Raw genomic sequence first — 20,852 nt, 5'->3', positions numbered from 1 at the left:
AATGACATACGTCATTGATATATGGATGTCAATTTGTCTTGGTCAGAGCGAGCTACACAGCCACTTTGGTGTTTTAAATTTTTAAATCATTTTATTATAAAAAATAGTCGTTGAAATTTAAATTTAGTGATTGTGCAATTAATAATTGATTCTCATAACTGGTTGAAGGAGCACCCGCCAATGAAATATCACGTGACTGATCATGTGACAATTATTGACGTCACCATGTAATCAGCATTTGAGCATTGGAAAAATCACTTTTCTTATCTGCCATTTCTTTCACATCTCTGTCTGCTTTTGGTCGACCTCTACTGGGAAAGGTCAAAGTTTTTCCAAATTTGAAGAGGTTAAAAGTTAAACTATAAATTCAAAAATGTTTTCCAGAATTGTAAGACCAACTGTAGTAGCAACTAGAAGCTTCAGCACATCAAAACAGGTAAGTTCTAAAAAATTTGGTTAAAATTTCAATGTCAAGTTTAAAAATTAAATACCAAAGACAAGATTTACAGATATACGAATTTTCCATTGTTTATTTCGATAGTATTTACTACTATTATCAGTATCTTCTATTACAATTAGAATTGTCTTTAATATGTTTGGATTAATTTTTTGAAAATAATATATTACATAATACCTAGAGTGTAGAGGGAAGATGATGATACTGGATGATTTTAACACTTGAATAGGCAACCAAGTAATATCAGGAATTAAGCAAAAACAAAGAGAATGTTAAAAATGAAAATGGGAAATGGGTAACTGATGATAAACTTCTGCAGAAATAATGAACTTAGAATTAACAACACATTTTTTGACCACAAGACCAACACAAATATACATTCAATAACACCTGTGGACAAAGATTTATGATAGATTATATTGTGGCCAACAGAGAGTTTGTGACCATTAAAAATAATCGATGTAGGATGCCTATGATAGATCAATGTAGAAAAGGATGCCAAACCGATTATCACCTTGCCTGAATGAAACAATATGGAGAAATAAAAACATTGCAAAAGAAATGAAGGACAGAATCTACAAAACAGTCATCAGACCAATAATGACATACATTCAAACCTGTTGATTGGAATACCAGTTATAGGAACATCTGGTTTAAGGAATAGAAATTTGGTTTTTAGAATAACTTTGTTATAGGAATACTTTTGCTTGGCACGAAGGCTATTTCAATAAACGGATTCAACTGTACTTGGCAGAAACATGACATTGACATTAACTAGGTAAGAAACAGATGAGTAGAATGGAATGATCACATAAGCTGAATAGGGCTTTTCATTCACAGTCATTTGTTTCGAGCTTCTGTCATATGTCACATAATATTAATATATCTACGTCATACGTTATTATATATACCAATGATACAAACCACCATACAAACCAAAGACGTATGATGTAGATATATTAATATTATGTGACACATGACACAAGCTCGAAACAAATGACAATTGATGAAAAGCCCTATAACAACAAATAAAGTAATAAAGATGACGGGAGACGGTTCCCCAATAGGAAGATAATCAGTGGGAAGACCATGGAAATCATGAAACAACATCTTACTGGAGGCACATTGAAAAAACAAACACGTCATTTCTAAAAAAAGAAAAAAAAGATTTACAAATGTATGGATTTGCATTGTTTATTTCAATGCAAATTGTTATCATTATCTCGAGGGCTGAGAACCATAAGGTTCCAAGCGCCATTTCACAAATTTTTCAGGAAACAAATTTCTAATTTTAAACTGTCATAACTTCGTTATTTGAAGGAATGTAAATGGTAAAATTATTTTATACTTCAGTGTAAATTGTGACAACGCCTCAAGTTAGATAATCTCATAAGTAAGATTTTAATGTGTTATTTTGTATCATTTTTATGACATCTGCAGTGTTATTGGAACTTAATGCACTATAATCCTTGTATTTGGAACGTTATGGAATTATAAGATAAACAGTTCACAATAAATTCTAAATTTTCCAAAATATTGATAGCACAATTGGTGAAATAGGGAACTTGCATAAAATTTTAAATTCGAAAAAAATGTTATAAATCACAACAAAACATAATTTAAAACATGCTTGGCAAATATGCATAATTTAAAACAAATTTCGCTTGGCCCCTAAAGACGATTAAAAATTAAAATTATACCAGCCAGCCCAAAACGTGTCGTGACGTCATCAGGCTATATATTTACATTCTGAACCAACAAAGTAAACAAAATTGTATATAATTTTAAATAAGACATTATAAATGTCAGTATAAAATGCAGTTATGTGACGTTACAAGTGTTTTTGATCTTTTGAATTATTCATAGAAAATTTGTACTTTTACAAAATGGTTTTATTTTCCATAGTAAACCTTCTTTCCTTTCCTTCAATAACTATATCAAACTCCAATCTCAACAAACTGGTATATATATTATTACAATGACATACGATAAATGTCATTAGAATATAAATATTTTTTCTTTGTCCCGTTACGACGAGCTGGCCAAATACCCAAGTAGGTGGAGGCCAATAAACTAAAGAAGAAGCAGAAGAATATACCTAAATATAACCATAAACGGAACCATATATAGTTAAACTATGTGACTTCATGGGTCGTTTGAACTGTTTTTAACATACAGAAGACTTTAAATTTGTACTTCTAAGTTATTATGAGTTTTTAAAGCGTGAAATTTTGGAAATCTCATTTTTAAACAAAACTGAACATTATTATGTAATAAAAAAAATGTGCAAGTGCCCTATTAAGTAATAAATTTTAAAATAAAGCGAATTTTTATTCTTAAATTGAAAATTATAACAAAAATCAAGGAAAAAATTATTTTTCCCAAATTAAGCTTAAAAACAGAACTTGAAATGAAATTTTTACTTTATTTATGTCGCTTGGAACCTTATGGACCGAAGCTGAAAATATTTCATGTACTTGAAACCATATTTCATTGTTGATTACACCGCCATCTAATAACAATTCAACATATTTCAAATATCATTCGATGCAGAATTCTTAGTTTAATCTCATTCTTTACAAAAACCGATTCTGTACAAAATGTCGCTTGGAACCCTATGCTTCTCAACCCTCAATCTATTATCACAATTAGAATTACCTTTCACATGGTTTAATTAATTTTCTACAAATAATATATTACATAATACCTTGTAGAACAACTTCAAAGTAGCAGTATGTGGAGCCTCTGGCGGTATTGGTCAACCCCTTTCTTTGCTCTTGAAGATCAACCCTTTGGTCAGCCAGTTGTCTCTGTACGATCTTGTACACACTCCTGGAGTAGCTGCTGATTTGTCTCACATTGAGACCGCAGCTAAAGTAAAGGGGTAAGTTGCTTTTCGATTTATTAATAATTATTTTAAGTGTTATGAAACTGTTTTCATTTTCAAAAAATTTTTACTATATTGAAGGGAAATAAACTAAATTTTAATTAAAAATACTGTGTATTTGACATTTTCCTTTCCAATAGTATATCTCTGAACCGGGGAGAATAAATAACTTTTTTTAGTGTGCATAAAAACAGGGAGAATAAAACATAATTTTTTCAAATATATAACTTTTGAGCAAAGTGAATGTTGATGGATAATATTTTACTGTGACCTGTCATGTTATTTACACCGTAGGTTGTCACATTTTTTTAAATTGTTCCACTTGAAATAGTGATTGAAAACATCTAATATGTAGTTGTAAAATAGTTATTTATGAAACAGTTCGTGAAGTATGCTTTTTGCGAACGCACGCGGTTTTTAGAGTGCTATACATCGCGTAAGTTCGCAAAAAGTACTTCACGCACAGTTTCATACAATATTTTATCTACGAACAACAAATAAAAAAACTGTAACTCTTCGTCACTGGAATTCATTTCTATTCTACAGTTTTTAGAACTTTGACATTTAAAAATCCTAACTACTTTCAAACCACAAAACTGTCAAACTGACTTTTGTTGTAAGTCATTGCTCATATTGTCATCACCATGACAACGCGAGAGTTAAGGATATTTGATTATATGAAAGGGTGCCAAAAAACCCATTGAATGTGTGCGAAAAAGTAAATCCCATTTAAAATACATTGTTACTTCACCCACACTTTAAACCCTTCACGCACACTTTAAACCCTTCACGCACTGCTATCTATAATGACAGTTTTGACAAACTAAAAACTTATAGATAATATGACAGAGTAGATAAACATATTTTCACCTCTTGTATTCCCATGGATGCTTTTTAATGCACCAACTCTTCTGTTACACAAAATTGTTTGTCAATTCCACAAATAAAAATCAACAATTGAGCAGTGCTAATTACCTTGATCTTATCAAGTGCTATACCTTGTTTTTAAACCAAGAGTAGTAAACTAAAAAGATATATTCACGCCCAAGAAAGTCACTAGAAAAATCACCAAATACATCTTCTTTTCTGGTTGATCATGTCGGCCTTCAAAAGTAATCCATAAATATTATATATTATACTAAGTAATACAGTGGTGGGCAAACTTTTTTAATGGGGGACCACAAAGTTTAATAAACTCTATAGGAGGGTCAGAATTATGGAAAAATGCATTTTGTGTTAAAGCTGTATAATATCCATGTCTATAGACTCTTGGCGGGCCGGAGTTGGCCCGCGGGCTGTACATTACCCATCACTGTACTAATACGTCGCTAAAGAGTTATAAAAACAACTGTGTTTTATATAAAAGCAGACTCAAAATCTAAAAATTAAAGGAATAACACAGAAAACACAAAAAATCACTGATATAACATAAGGCCATCAGTACATAATTCACAAATATTTTACGGCTATCCCTACTTTTCTGTCTTTACACAGCAAATTACGTGTAGTAAAATTCTCACTGGTATGGATATGTAAACTTTACTTGACAATGTCATCATTAACTTTAAAGATGGCTTTTGAATGTTCTTGAATAACTGTTACTTGTATAATTAATTGCCTTAATTAATAATTCAGTTAATTAATATGAAAATTCCACACCTGTAATTTTGAACCAATCAAAATACGTTATTTTGACAGATCACCATGGCAACGGAGGTATTTTATCGGAAATTTTTTGCTCGTGGGGTACCCAACAGCGAATTATAGTGGAAATTTTTTGACGTTTACAATAACAGAACATTTTTGACAGACTGGTTTTTATTTGTTTACATAATTTAGTTTTGATTCATTTTCTATCACTTGTAGTTACTCAAAACTTATGTAAAATTGAAGAATATACTATTTTCTATCTTGAAATGGTATTGCCATGAAACTACAATGAGTAGAAATTACGAATTTGAAAGCCTAAATAATTGCTGACAAAGCTATGGCGCGCTATTAATCTGTTCATGCAGCTTTGGATTTTCAAATGCAAATTTGGTGTGGAATTTTCTTACCGAATACCACGCGAAGTCAAATTAATATCCGGAAATTTTTTTTTGATCATGAATATTTTTAGAAAATTTCCGGAAATAATTTGACCTCTAGTGGTATTACTAGTGATAATTTTTTCACTATGTATTCAGTGATTGTAATAATTTATCTACTGTACAATAAAAACTAATAATCAATCGAGAAAAGACGAAAAGTGATAAAGTGATTGTTTAATAATATATGTATTGTTACTATGAAACGCTTACAATTTTGAACATCTTTAACAACAAAATACTTGGATCACTGAATATATCCTGGTGTATTCTCTGCTTTGGATCGTCCATAAATAATAAACAATAAATAACTTTTTATTAAGTTGACGTCTTAAATCAATTATTTATCAAATACACTATCAATATTATTTAATCAACAACTCAAAATATTCCCGATGCCATGTCAAATATTTAAAATTGTCACTGTCTGACTGACAATATGCTGACAATATTCTATTCGACTGAGTGCGTTGTATGACAAAGATAGATTTGGAAAATATTACCACGGACATTGTGTTCATTTTTTTTCGAATCCTGAAGAATCCAATAAATATTTTTGAAAAATTTAAATGCAGAATAAAAGACTAAATTATTACCTAGGGCCGAAAGTCCCCTAGAATAAATAAAAGGTTTATTTTTAATTAAATATTTGAAATTAAAAATCACACTAAATTTTCTCTTACTTTTTCACTCCTGTAACTTATTAAAATAAACATTATAGAAGTTCTCAGGAACTTTCGGCCCTCGCTAATAGCGCAATATTTCATTCTGCATTTAAATTTTTCAAAAATACTTATTAGTTTTCTGAGGATTTGAAAAAAATGGATCCCATTTGAATAGCATTGGAGCAGAAACTACGTACCCATCCCCTTAATTAACCTATGAAATACCAATAATGTCAAAATTTTATAAATGTCAATAGTGTTAAAACGTCATAACAGTGGAGTAAACGTGCCTGAGTTTGGACCAATTACAAATAAACATTACGGCGCCGTAAACTTGAATTACTCCTCTTGGTTTAAAAAACAGAGCATAGTGAAAAATACTCAAATTGGGAAGAATTTTATTTTAATTTATTAAAAATAGTTGATATATGTATTTGACAGCTATAATATATTTGAAGAAAACAAAAATATCTTGATTTAAAATACAAAATGTAAAATAAATATTAATAACTATTAGATGATCATGGCCTTAGTCAGATTATTTATCAATTACATATAAACATTTTCTATACAAATAGTTACCAATCAACATTGATAAACCTGATTACAAGGATTTTAACTTACGCAAGATATATTTCTATATCATGTTTTTTAAGTAATAATTTACAATAATTGAATTATTATGTTCGAATTCAGATTATACACATTATTTTTAATATATTTTAAATCAAAATTTATGCCATGTGTTGCGTCATTAAAAGTTACTGTCATTAACTTAATTTATTAACTGCAAAACAGCCTATAGATAAAACAAATCCCAATCTTCACAATCTAATTCAATACAAAACATTTGTCTTAAAGCCTTAACTACCACACTCCAATTAGTGAGGTCTGGAAGAGAGTACATTGTATCAAAAGCCAAAAGTAGTCCAATAAACTTTCCATATACTGACACAACAAAGAAATGCAGCTATGCTTTTTCTCATGAGGATCTTTCAGTGCGTCACAGTTTTTCGATTTCTTTCTAACGCATTAAATTGTATGTGACAGAAAAAAACGCACGTCGGTGATTACATTTCGTCGGTGACATTTATAACATTTATTCTAGTTGTCAATAGATGTCGCTATAATCGAAAATAAAATAATTTGAGAATTATATAATATATCTACGAATATAATCTGAATAATTTAAAAGACTATACAAATCAAAGAAAATACCATTTTATAAATGCAATAAACAAAATTGATTTGTTTTTATGCCAAATTGCAAATAAAATTTGACAATTAACTAAAATGTCATGTCACTAAAATGTATATTATCACGGACTTACCTTTTTTTCTATCATTTGTGACGCACTGAAAAATGCTCATGAAAAGAAGCATACAGTCACTGTAACCAGAGAAAACTTCTAGAAAATATCTAGAAAACTATTGGAATTGTGTGAATTACATCATCGACTCAAACAAAATAATAGTTCATCTCCAGGGATGGATTGTATAACATACTCTATGCAATATTTTCTTCATACAGAAATTATTACAAATTTTTAACAATACATATATGGCAAAACGAGAATTTAATTTCCAAAACGTGAAAGGACTATATTGTATTGGCTATAAAAAAGCCAGGAAAGCGAGATAACAATGTTAAGTCTTACAGATCTATATATTTGTCTTCTTCGTATGCCTCATAAGGACATTGGCAATCATTATGGTCCATTTGACTCTGCCTGCAGCTGTTCTGAAGAGTTCTATTGTTGTTTTTCCATTCCACCGCTATAAATTTATCAACCAGGATGTGCATCGTTTCCTCGATCCTCTTTTTCCTTCCACTTTTCCTTGTATAACTTGTATAATCTCTTCTTCTTCTACAGCACTACAGCCCAAATTGAGCCTTGGCCTCCTTTATTTTTTGCCTCCACCCTTGCTTGTCTGTGGCTGCTCTTCTCCATACACAGACTCCTAAAAGGGCTTGTGCGTCGCTGTTTACTGTGTCTTCCCAGCGCTTTCTTGGCTTTCCAACCTGTCTCTTTCCCTGCATTCTAGCACTCGGTGCTCTTTTTGGTAGCCTATCCTCTCCCATTCTTATCACATGTCTGGCCCATTGCAATCTTTGTATTCTAATGAAGTCTGACAGGGGTGCTTCCTTATAAAGTTGATAAAGTTCGTTGTTCTATCGACTTCTGAAGATTCCGTTTTCCCTCACAGGTCCTAGTATTCTCCTCAGTACTTTCCTTTCGAATGTGTAGAGTTTGTTTTTGTACGTTTCTTTCAGGATCCAGGCTTCACTGCCAGCATGTTATTGGTCGAATTAAAGTTTTATAGATTCTCATCTTTGTATTTCGGTTTACACTTTTAGACCGAAATATATGGAAGAGGGCAAAATAAGGTCTGTTTGCCTGCGTTATTCTCTTCCGTATTTCTCCATCTGCTGATCCGTCGGCATATATTTCTACTCCCAGGTATGTAAACTTTCCAACCGTTTCAATGTCATCTTCATGTATAATGTTTTGTGGGACTATATTTCTTCTCGTTTGAGTCATTATTTTTGTTTTTTCTTTGTTAATTTCCAGACCTAACATTTTTGTTTGTGTTTTTAACTCTGCGTATGTTTCCTGTGCTCCTGTTGATGTTCTACTCATAATATTAATATTATCGGCATAAGCAGCCAGTTGAACCGTTCGGTTGATCAGTAGGTTTCCTCGTCCAATTTGCATTTGCCTAACCGCATACTCCAGTGCCATCTTAAACAATGTTGGGGCCAGCCCGATCTCCCTGCTTTAGTCCCTGCGAAATTTTGAAAAAGTCTGTCCGGTGGTTTTGTATTCGTACACATGCCTGAGTTTCATCCATTGTGGCTTTAATGAGTCTTATTAGCTTGTGTGCTATTGCCAATTCAGCCAATTTATAGTATAGTTTGTTCCTTTTGACTGAGTCGTATGCCTGTTTGAAGTCTACAAACACGTTGTGAACATCAATATCGTGTTCCCATGATTTGCTCAAGATGTTTGACTGTAAATATTTGATCCAGTGTCGATCTTCCCCGTCGGAAGCCCGTCTGATACTCTCCAATAATCTCATCAACTCATATTTTTCATTTCTCAGTATGCAACCAAAGTAGCTTATTTCTCTTTCCTTCATAGTGTTGACTGCAGATCTATACTTTGTATACAAAAAACTCTAGAGAGATTAATCAAAAATCGGCTTGAGTACTGGCTTGAGTTCAATGATGTCCTCCCCAAATCTCAATATGGCTTGCGAAAATCCAGGTACACACATAATGCTCTCACTTCACGAGTTTCTTCTGTACAGGTGTATGTCACAAATGAAGAGTCAACAGCTGCATTTATAGATGTAAAGGCCCGTTTTCACGATACGTTTTCTTGTACGTTTTGTCGGTCATACAAAACGTACGACAAAACGTACGTTTTGTCAATAAGCGGATATAATTTTTTCGATTCGACAAGACGTACGTACGTTTTGCTGTTTTCACGTTACGTCTTATTGTACGTTTTGTGTGATAGGACAAATCCTATACATTTTTCGATTCGACAAAACGTACGTTTTGCTGTTTACACGCCACATTTTATTGTATAGGATTTGTCCTATCACACAAAACGTACAATTAAACGTAGCGTGAAAACGAGCCTTTAACCTCTGCATTTGATGATATAAATATTGTCTACTTATAAGAAATTGTTATTTCAAATTTCATTATATCCTTGTACAAGAATAGATGAACTTATTTAAAAGAAAATGAGAAGTTTATACCACCCAGGCATACATAATATATAGGCCTTCCTGTTTATATATTCCTCCTCTGTTGTTTTTTTTTTTTTAGAAAACTGCAATGGTCTTTCACTTAAGGTACGATTCCGACAACTACTGCAGACGGCAGTTACAGTTGTCACCATGACAGAAGTTATTACTTTGCACTATTAATTTGTATAATTATTACCAACTGACGTTCTGGCGGACAGCAGTTGCAGTCAGATGTTGGAATCATTGTCATACAAATTAATAGTGCAAAGTAGTGACGTCGATCACGGCGACAACTGCAACTAACGTTGTCGGAATCGTACCTTTACTCTCATGTTATTATTATCGCAACCCCACTCTTGCTGGTATTTTTGGCCTCTTCGTCATGATTCTTATTCTTTTTTACTACCTTAACATTTTCTTCCTCCGTTTTAGTCTTTCTTAAAAAAACTTTCTGTAAGGGTGTTTGGTAAAGAATGGGCCATAGCTTAACCTTAGATTCCTGAGGTTAAAATAGGTCGATTTATGCTAACTTAACTTAGTACAAAAGTTGATAATAACCGAAATACAGGGTGTCAAAGTTAAACTTTTATTTTATTTATTCTTGAATATTTCCTGACAGACACGGATAACAACACGAAATTTGGTAAGCGGGGTTTTTTTGGGACGAGAAATCTAAATTCGCCACCAAAAATTATGTGTTACCCAGAGGGCGCCACATACGTCTTTCAGTGCTCATTTAATACGTTCAGTTTTTTTTATCCCCCACTCTACAGACTTTTTGAATCAAAATTTTTATTCTCTTAATATTTTTACTTAAAAAACCGTTTTTGAGATAAACGCATTTTAAATCTGCGAGGAAACATATTTGGTTGCGTATTATCATTGTAGTTACACCCGAAAAATAACTTAAAACCATAAAAATTTACAAACATGTATCGCAAATTTCTTCAAATGGAATTTGCGATGCAATGATATAAATATGAGAACTGGCACAATTATTATGGTTTCGTTTCAAGTTTATTTTTCGGGTCTAACTACAATAATATTATGCACAAAAATATGTTGTATCGCAGATTTAAAATGCGTTTATCTCGAAAACAGTTGAGTTTAGCGAGATGAATGTAGTATACCTTTTTTAAGTAAAAATATTAAGAGAATATAAATTTTGATTCAAAAAGTATGTAGAGTGGGGGATAAAAAAAACTGAACGTATTAAATGAGCACTGAAAGAGGTATGTGGCGCCCTCTGGGTAATACATCATTTTTGGTGGCGAATTTAGATTTCTCAACCCAAAAAACTCTCGCTTACCAAATTTCTTGTTGTTGTCCCATGCCTATCAGGAAATATTCAAGAATAAATAAAATAAAAGTTTAACTTTCGACACCCTGTATTTCGGTTATTATCAACTTTTGTACTAAGGTAAGCTCGCTTAAATCGACCTATTTTAACCTCAGGAATCTACGGTTAAGCTATGGCCCATTCTTTACCAAACATAATGTATATATAAGTTTCAACTCTTAACATATTGTTAATTTCAGATTCAATGGTCCTGAATGTCTTAAGGATGCTTTGAAAGGCGCCGACGTAATTATTATTCCAGCTGGTGTACCCAGGAAACCTGGTAAGTGTTTTTTTATTAAGTTGTAACAACATACTCATTCTTCGCTTTTTTAAGGTATGACCAGAGACGATCTGTTCAACACAAACGCCGGAATTGTAAAAGCGTTGGCCGAATGCGCAGCTGAAGTAGCGCCATGTGCGCTTATTGGTATCATTACCAACCCTGTCAACTCCGCTGTCCCTATTGCCTGTGAAGTACTCAAAAAGGTAGATATTTTTTAAATGACTTTAAAGTAAAGATAGCAGAGTAAAACGAAGAGTTTCCAGTCTAGTAGTAAAAAAATGAACTTTTGTATTTTCGAAGTAAAGCCTACATATTGTATGTACAAAGTCTAATTGAAAACATGTATTAGTTTCTCCATTTAGTCTTTTTTTTTGGTGAGGGTATCCTGCTCACACAAAATGTGATCCTGCAGTTTCTTTATAATGTAGTGATAGATGAAAGTCAGGGGTAACCAAATCTGGCAAATTGTGTGGATGTTCCAAAAATGTATATGTAAAATCATATTTCTCTGTAGTTTTAATTTTTAATTTTTTTGTTTTAAACATTGTATAGGCTGGTAAACTTGACCCCAAACGTGTGTTTGGTATCTCCACCTTGGACATCGTCCGTGCCAACACCTTCATCGCAGAAGCCAAAGGACTTAACCCCAAAGACGTTAACATTCCCGTCATCGGAGGTCACTCTGGCGTCACCATCATTCCCCTAATCTCCAGAGCCACTCCTTCAGTATCATTCCCCGCTGACCAACTTCAAGCTTTGACCGTAAGGATACAAGAAGCTGGTACTGAGGTAAGTTCGCTGTATAATATACACAATATATTAACATTTTTTATTTCAATTATTGGTAAACACAATTATTTCTTCTTGTGGTGTCGTAGGCTATGCAGCATGTAGGCGTTCATGCTGGTTGGATTATACCTTCTGCACTTCTTATAATTGTAGTGATATCGGCTATTAGGCCAGGGTAATAAGACAAAAATATACCCTGTTCGTGACACTTCAGCAGCCACGGTACTGAAGCGTTTTTTCGACAAGTAATACCTATAGGAACAAACTGTAACTATTTCCTGCGTAGGATCTGGCGGCCATTTTTATTTATAAAATTAACTGTCAAAAAATGGCATTTTTCCCTTTTTTTTTCAATGGAAAACAGTGAAACATATAATTTTTGTAGTACAAATATCTTTGAGATTATGGAAAAAGCTTTAAAATTACATATTACAAAGTTTGATATATTCATTTATTGTTAATATAATTGCTAAAAAAGGTCGGAATTCAAAAAAAAAATATTTTAGCAATAACTGTTGTAAAAATTAGTGTACAGGTTTGAAATTTTTTCTTTGGTGCTTAATATGTGATAAAAATTTCAAAGCGATTAATTCAATTGTTTAAATTTTATTCAAATTGTTTATCCCAGAGAGCATTTTTTTGCAATAACATAAGTCAGAAAAACATGACGTTAGAACCATTCCACAGGTGTCAAATGAAAGAGCATGAGCTATATTTTCAACTTGGTTTAAAAAAAAACGAATAAAAAATGCATTTATTAGTAATAAATAATTATGCAAAAGTATCGTAAATCTTTCCTTATATACTTTTTGGATAACTTTTTCCAAAAAAATTAACTTTTTTACCCTGTTTTAAGTGCACAACTACCAAGTAATGTTATTTATGTCATAATTGATAAAACATTGTAATAAATATAATATAACTTCTTATATAACAAAATAAAAAGTTTATAAGGAAAGATTTACGATACTTTTGCATAATTATTTATTACTAATAAATGTATTTTTTATTCGCTTTTTTAAACCAAGTTCAAAATATACCTCATGCTCTTTCATTTGACACCTGTGGAATGGTTCTAACATCTTGTTTTTCTGACTTATGTTATTGCAAAAAAAAGCTCTCTGGGATAAACAATTTGAATAAAATTTAAACAATTGAATGAATCGCTTTGAAATTTTTATCACATATTAAGCACCAAAGAACCCTTATATGACAAAAATTTTAAAGCTGTACACTAATTTTTATAATAGATATTGCGAAATTAATTTTTTTTGCAATTCCGACCTTTTTTCGCAATTATATTAACAATAAATGAGTATATCAAACTTTGTAATACGTCATTTAAAGCTTTTTCCATAATCTCAAAGATATTTGTACTAAAAAAACCATAAGTTTCACTTCCGAAAAATGCATGTTTTTAACCATATTTTCATCAATAACTCAAAAAGTGTAAGTTTTTACAAAAAAGTTATTATCAAAATTGAAGCTAATAAAAAATGAAATAAACCCCTTACTAGAAAAACCTTTTAATGTTAACTAAAAGTGAGTTATAGGTAATTGAATGTATATTTTTTCGGCGAGTAAAAAACTCTGAAGCATTCAAGCTGAAATAACGGGAAATTGATGCATTTTATAACATAAACTTATTAAACATTTGTCAAAGTACTTAAAAATATCTATCAAATTAGCCCCCGAACATGTTGATAGCGTTAAAATTTATGCTCCAAATTTTTTTCAAAATTTATCTTTTAAAAATTTTTCCAAAAAATGTTATTGTTTTTTTTTTTAATAACTCCGTTCGTGTTTACGATATCAGGTTCGTCTAAAAACTGTTTGAAAGTTAATTCCAAGTGCTATTTAAGCACGTTGAACCTAATCTTCTAAACCACTTACTTTTTTAAAAAATAAAAGGTTAAATGGTTCCCACAGCAAAATTTAAGATTTAAACGTTTCTATCTCGGTTATTTTTTACCCTATAGAAATAGTAAAACAGGTAACATATTTGGCACAGAAAAAACTAAAATTTGGTTATATATAATTTTTTACGTATATTGAGTATTTTTGGAGTTATTATCAAAAGAATATGAGAATTACAATAATTTTAAAAATTATGATTTTTTTTAAATTCTATCTATTTTTCAAAAATATGCATTCTAAACCGGTCAAAATTATCGAAAACATTACTTATGCTAATATAAAGAAGTTCTTGTAAGGATTACTATAGATTTTAATTTTTGTGGAAATGGCGTATGTTTTATTTTTCACTTTTTTCCTAAAAAAATCGAAACAGTTCTTTTATTTTCATTATAACTTTCTTAATTTTGACGCTATTACTTTGTTATGAAGCTCATTTGATAGGTATTCCGAAGTACTTTGACAAGTGTTTAGCAGGAATATTTTATACATTGCATCGTTTTCCCGTTTGAATACTTAGATTTGAGTACTCGTCGAAAAAAATACACATTCAATTGCAAATAACTCACTTTGAACTAACATTAGTTTAGTTTTTTATCTGAGGAATGTATTCAATTTTTTAGTATCTTCAATTTCAATAATAACTTTTTTGTTAAAGCTTATAGTTTTTTATTTATACGTGAAAACCCGATTTAAAACATGCATTTTTTTCCGAAAAAATAAAATCTTTGGTCTTTAGTAACTCAAAAAGTGTTGATTTATTTTAATAACTTTATATAACAACTTTTTCTTATAATTTGTCCCTCTATCGACTTTGGTATTATTTTTAATAAAATAATTTTCACCCCCGAGAAGGGGTGGCATCCACCACCAGGGTAAGAGCGCAAGTTGGCATCATGTCACCTTTGTTCCTTGAGGTATCCTCTAATTACTCACCAATTTTCATGAAAATCGATGGAGGTTCAACGAAATCGGAGGTGAAAACCTTCAGTGACTGCACTAGTTAGGTGTTCGCTGGGAACTAAATTTGTCATAAATTTGGTCTTACTGAGGTTCATTTTTAGACATATTGTTGAAGATATGTTTTCTAATTCTTGTAGCATTTGTTGTGCTTCACCCAGATCTTCGGTAATAAGTACTATATCGTCGGCAAAACTCAGATGATTGAGCATTTCCCCATCTATTTTTATTCCTCTATTTTCCCACTTTAGCACTTTAAAGGCGTATTCGAGGACCGTTATAAATAATTTAGGTGAGAGTGTCGCTCTCACACGCATTATGGCGTTTTGGTACAATGTTTGTACTAACTTTGTAAACCGGTAGTCTATTCTACTATTATTCAGAGCAGTTATAATGCTGTCTAATTCCACGGTGTCGAAGGCTTTGTGAAAATCTACGAAGATAAGTACCAATGATCTGTTATATTCTATCGATTTTTTTATTAAGGGTTTTACTGTTTGTAGATGATCGTTTATTCTGAATTTTGAGCGGAAGCCAGCTTGTTCTCGAGGCTGGTAGAAATATTTTTTTCTAGTCTTGTGGTAACTATTCGGGTAAACATTTTATAGATGTGGTTCAATACGCTGATTGGTATATAGTTAAGTGCGCCTTGTCTCCTTTCTTGTGTAGTAAAAGTTAGACAAAGGTTAAACAAAATTTTTATTTGGTTCAGAAGGGCACGTCCCACGGTGGTGAATTTCGCCAAAATGTAAAAATCTAAGTTTATAGGTATACCCTGAGAAATTTTATATGAACCTTGCTCTGTAGGTTTTTGAGAATCATAAACGGCCGTTAAGGTGATACAGTAGCGATCAACAGGTAGCAAAAACTCGTTCCAGTTCCAAGATTGTGGCTGTAATTTTGAATATTTTTTTTAGAGAACTTTGGCACACGTATTCGTAATATAATAAAGAATGGCGGTACAGAGCCCAATTTGAAAAATATATTAATATGTGGAAATTACTCTGTAATTAAATACAATATTAAAAAAACGATCCTGTACCGCCATTAAGAAAAACAAAAAAATACACTTTCTTCAAATAAACTTTTTTATCTGATGCCTAGATTTTGTGTCACTTTGGAACTACTAAAATTTTTTATTTCATTAGTACATAGTTCCAAAATGACACAAAATCTAGGCATCGGATAAAAAAGTTTATTTGAAGAAAGTGTATTTTTTGTTCTTCTTAATGGCGGTACAGGCTCGTTTTTTTAATATTGTATTTAATTACAGAGTAATTTCCACATATTAATATATTTTTCAAATTGGCCATTCTTTATTATATTACGAATACGTGTGTCAAATATCTCGAAAATATATTCATAATTACAGCCGTAATCTTGGAACGCGTTTTCGCTACCTGTTGATCGCTACTGTTTCCTCTTAAGGGTAGAACAATACAAGTAGATCATGCATGGGCGCCCATCTAAAAATTTTTTAGGGGAGGAGCCAGACGTGAAGATGTTGCACATTACATGTTGTATACTTTGGATGACAATATATTATAGTTTAAAGCAACAGAAAACCTAGGGGGGCCGTGACCATGCCCATGGACATGGGCGCCTATGAGATCATATATTTATATTAGTGTAAAGTTGTGATTGAACGACAGCGGACCAAATAAAAATTAAGTGTGTTACACAATAATATTGGGGCATTGTTTGTTTTTTTTAACTATAGACGTGTATTATTTTGTTAGTTTATAGTGGATGCTATGTCTGGAGGTAAGTGAAGTATTTTAATATACTTTTTAGACTTTTTTCTTCGTAAAATAGACTTTATTTAGAACATGTTTGCAAATTGGCAAGAATTTTCAATCGTTTTAAGTTTTCCAAGTTTTAAAAAGGGAAAAGTAAAAAGTCTACTTTGCTCAGCAAAGATATTTTGTTTAATAAATAGTTCAAAATGTATATAAATATTCCTCAAAAAATCATCTGCAGCCAAATGCATCCTTAGCGGAATTTTTCATTTTAAAGAAATATAACATGCTGGAGAATTGTACATGAAAAGACTTTAATGTTATATGGTCAGTTAATAAAGTAAGAACAAAATATGAAGTATCTGATCCAGTAAATTTACAGTTTTTTTTTACACAAGAGCCGCCGTTTTTGTTATTTTTTTGCATTCTTCTCCTTTTTCTTAATCTGTAAGTCCTTTTACTCTTATGTATAATCCTGTTTTTGCTTCTTTACTTTTATATTTTTTAATAATTTTGGTCGAGTGAGCCAAAAATTTTAATTTTTTAAAAATGAAATGCATAAACGAAACTTTGTGTTACGAAGCCACACATTGGTAGGTAATAATTATAATTAATTGGATCCATTTACAAACTTAAGAGTTGACCTACCTATTTTTGGCTTCTTAATATAAAGTATCGTTTATGCATTTTATTTTTAAAAAAAGGCAAAATTTTTGGACTCACACTACCAAAATTAAAAAATATAAAAATAAGAAGGCAAAAAGATAGACCTATACATAAAGGCAAAATGACAAAGATTAAAAAAAAAGAAGAAAGCAAAAAAATAACAAATAACTGCGGTTCTTGTGTAAAAAAACTGTAAATTTTCTGGATCAACTGCTTTATGTTTTGTTCTTACTTTATTTACTGACCATAACATTAAAATCTCTTAATGTAGAAATTCTCCAGCATGTTACAGTCTTTTAAAATGAAGAATTCCGCTAAGTTTGCAACCTGTTGCAGATGATTACTTGAGGAATATTTATATACGTATTGAATTATTTATTAACCAAAAAATCTTTGCTGACCAAAGCTGACTTTTTTACTTTTCCCATTTTAAAACTTGGTAAACAGAAAACGATTGAAGATTCTTGCCATCATTTTGTAAATATGTTGAAAATAAAGTTTATGTTAGGAAAAAGAATCTAAAAAGTACATATATTGAAATACTCCACTTACCTCAAGAAATAGCATCCACTATAAAATAACAAAATAATACACGTCTATAGTTTTAAACGAAAATCTAACAATGCCTCAATTGTATAACACACTTTAATTTTATTCGGTCCGCTTTCGTTCAATCCCAACTTTACACTAATATAAATATGTGATATGCTTGTATTGTTCTACCCTCAACGGCCGTTTATGATCCTCCGAAACCTACAGAGCAGAATTCAGATAAAATTTCTCGGAATATATAAACTTAAATTTTTGCATTTTGGCCAGGTTTTCGGCAAAATTCACCACTGTGCGTCCGCCCATCTTTATAGCTTCTATTACGCCTCTTAAAATATTACCTGGATAATAAGACATTTCGCTGTTTAACATTGTTTAGAATCTCTCTTAGCTTTAGAAGCTCACAAGTTGCATTGTTATGTTTTACCATGGAGTGTCGTGAGTGGTTAAATTCCTTGAATACAGCTACAATTTTACGTTTTTACTTACCATTGTAACGGTCAAAAATTCAAAAGACTACCAACAAAGAAGTCACTGGTTAACATTAACCAAGTTAACACTAACTACGAGACTGTCTCAAACTACTTCTACTAAACTGCATCTACCTTTTTCTTTTTTGGCTTGGACTATGGTCATTCAGCCAGTCTCAATCAAAAGTAAATGTATTAAAGATATTGCCAATTAGTGAAACTTGGTTATTATAATATTATTACAATTTTTTACTTCTTATTTACCTACTCATTACAGCTAATGTACATACTATGTTAATAAATATAAATATATTATACTACTTAATGTTTATCAAGAACACATAGTGTATACATTTTACAAATAAAAATAATAATCTTAATATTAAAATAAATGCATTCTTTTTTGTATTTTATTTTAGTTATTTTGTTAGAAAAGACCTGCAGTTTATCTGTAAGGGGTTTTATCACTTTCCAGGTTTCACATCCGTAGAGTAGAACAGACATGACATTTGACAGGAATGTTCGGATCTTTGTCCTTGTAGTATACTCGCCAGACCGCCCAACAAGGTTGAGCATGCTGAATGCTTGCTGAGCTTTTCGTATCCTCATACGAATATCGTCTTCTCTACCTCTGTTTTCTGTTATTGGCACTTCCAAGATAGGTAAATGTTGTTCTGAAGCTATTTTCTTGTGGCATTTTTATAATCAAGTATATGTGTTTGAATTGCCGATATAAATGAGTCAGATTAAATAAATTAGAAGAATTTTTTACTAAGCAACACCATTTTTGTTTATTTAGTATTATTTTGTATTTTGACAACGACACCCGACTTGGGCGTCGAAACGTTAATAAAATCATTTTTAGGTAAAATTGTGGCTTATTTCCCATTTGAATATACTTGATTAAGATAGGTAAAGTTTACCACATTTTCAATCTGCATGTTGTCGATAGTAAATATGTTGTTGTTCCTTGCATTTATTCTCATGGACTTAGTTTTACTAATATTGATTTTCAAACCTATTTATTGACTTCGGTGGAAAGTGTTTCCAATTGGTCGGCTACATCTTGGAACCTTTGTCCTAATAGGCAGATATCGTCGGCGTATTCTAGATCGCGTAGGCGTTTAGTTAACGTCCATTGTATCCCTCTTGTGCCTGAGTCTAGTTTGGAGAGAACATAGTCTATAGCTATGAAAGAAACGGAAAAAGCATGCATCCCTGCCTGACTCCAGTAAGTATGTCAAATTCGTCACTGTGGATCCCATTGTGTGTCACGCTGCATTTCGTCTCAGTATATGTCTCTTAGCTCCAAAATTTCTCATATAGCAGCATGAGATAAGCTGTCAAAGGCACTTTCGAAATCAACAAGAACCATGTATAGGGGTGTGTTCCATTCAACCGATTGTTCCATTATTACCCTCACACTATTAATGTGGTCTATGCAGGAGGATTCTGGTCTAAAGACTGCTTGATTAGCTCGAAATTCAACCATGTACCTTGGCCTTACTTTACCCCAATATCGCAAGTGTATTATCTTTTAGTTGCATTTTATACTTCTGATTTTAGGTAGTAAAAGCCAAAGCTGGAGCAGGATCCGCAACCCTCTCCATGGCATACGCCGGTGCCAGATTCGCCAACTCCCTCCTCAGAGGTCTCAAAGGAGAACCAAACGTCATCGAACCAGCCTACGTCCAATCAGACGTTACCGAAGCCTCTTATTTCTCCACACCTCTAGTCTTAGGCAAGAACGGACTCGAGAAGAACTTGGGTCTTGGAAAACTCAGCGATTTCGAACAAGATTTGCTCAAGAAAGCACTTCCAGAACTTAAGAAGAACATCGAAGCTGGTGTCAAGTTCGCCAACCAATAGAATAACATCTAATGTTAAATTTATGTTTATTTTTTGTTCTTTTTGTATTATTTTTTCAGTAAAGTAAAGGGTTTTCTAGTCGTTCGTGTAACGGACAATTTTTTATAGCCAAAATTAACAACTGTATAAGAAGTAGAAATCTGTCATCTGCATTTCTGAAATAAATAATTGTTTTTATTTTTGTTTTATTTTTGTACGTAGGTACACAATTCTAACAATTAAGAGAAGAAAACTGAGATATATGGGACATGTGATGAGAGGAGATAAATACCTAATACTCCAGATCATTATGCAAGGAAAAATCCAGGGAAAAAGATCCATATGAAGGAGACGTATCTCATGGCTGAAGAACCTTAGGGAATGGTTTGGATGTAGTAACAACGAATTATTTAGAGCCGCAGTCTCAAAAGTAA

General features: G+C 31.8%; 1 protein-coding gene across 1 annotated transcript; it reads left to right on the top strand.

Annotated features, from left to right (window-relative positions):
- The first annotated feature begins 213 nt into the window (after nucleotides 1-213).
- On the top strand, nucleotides 214-20,616 carry LOC114327347 (malate dehydrogenase, mitochondrial). Its single transcript, XM_028275938.2, has 6 exons — nucleotides 214-436; nucleotides 3,172-3,341; nucleotides 11,398-11,480; nucleotides 11,535-11,686; nucleotides 12,036-12,272; nucleotides 20,137-20,616. The coding sequence occupies exons 1-6, from the start codon at nucleotides 374-376 to the stop codon at nucleotides 20,437-20,439; spliced, it is 1,008 nt and encodes a 335-aa protein (XP_028131739.1). The 5' UTR covers nucleotides 214-373; the 3' UTR covers nucleotides 20,440-20,616.
- The last annotated feature ends 236 nt before the right edge of the window (nucleotides 20,617-20,852 follow it).

Source organism: Diabrotica virgifera, chromosome 4 (genome assembly GCF_917563875.1).
Source record: "Diabrotica virgifera virgifera chromosome 4, PGI_DIABVI_V3a".
Classification (NCBI taxonomy): Eukaryota; Metazoa; Arthropoda; class Insecta; order Coleoptera; family Chrysomelidae; genus Diabrotica; species Diabrotica virgifera.
Note: the sequence above shows the minus strand (reverse complement) of the source record. Positions and strands in the feature narration are given on the sequence as shown.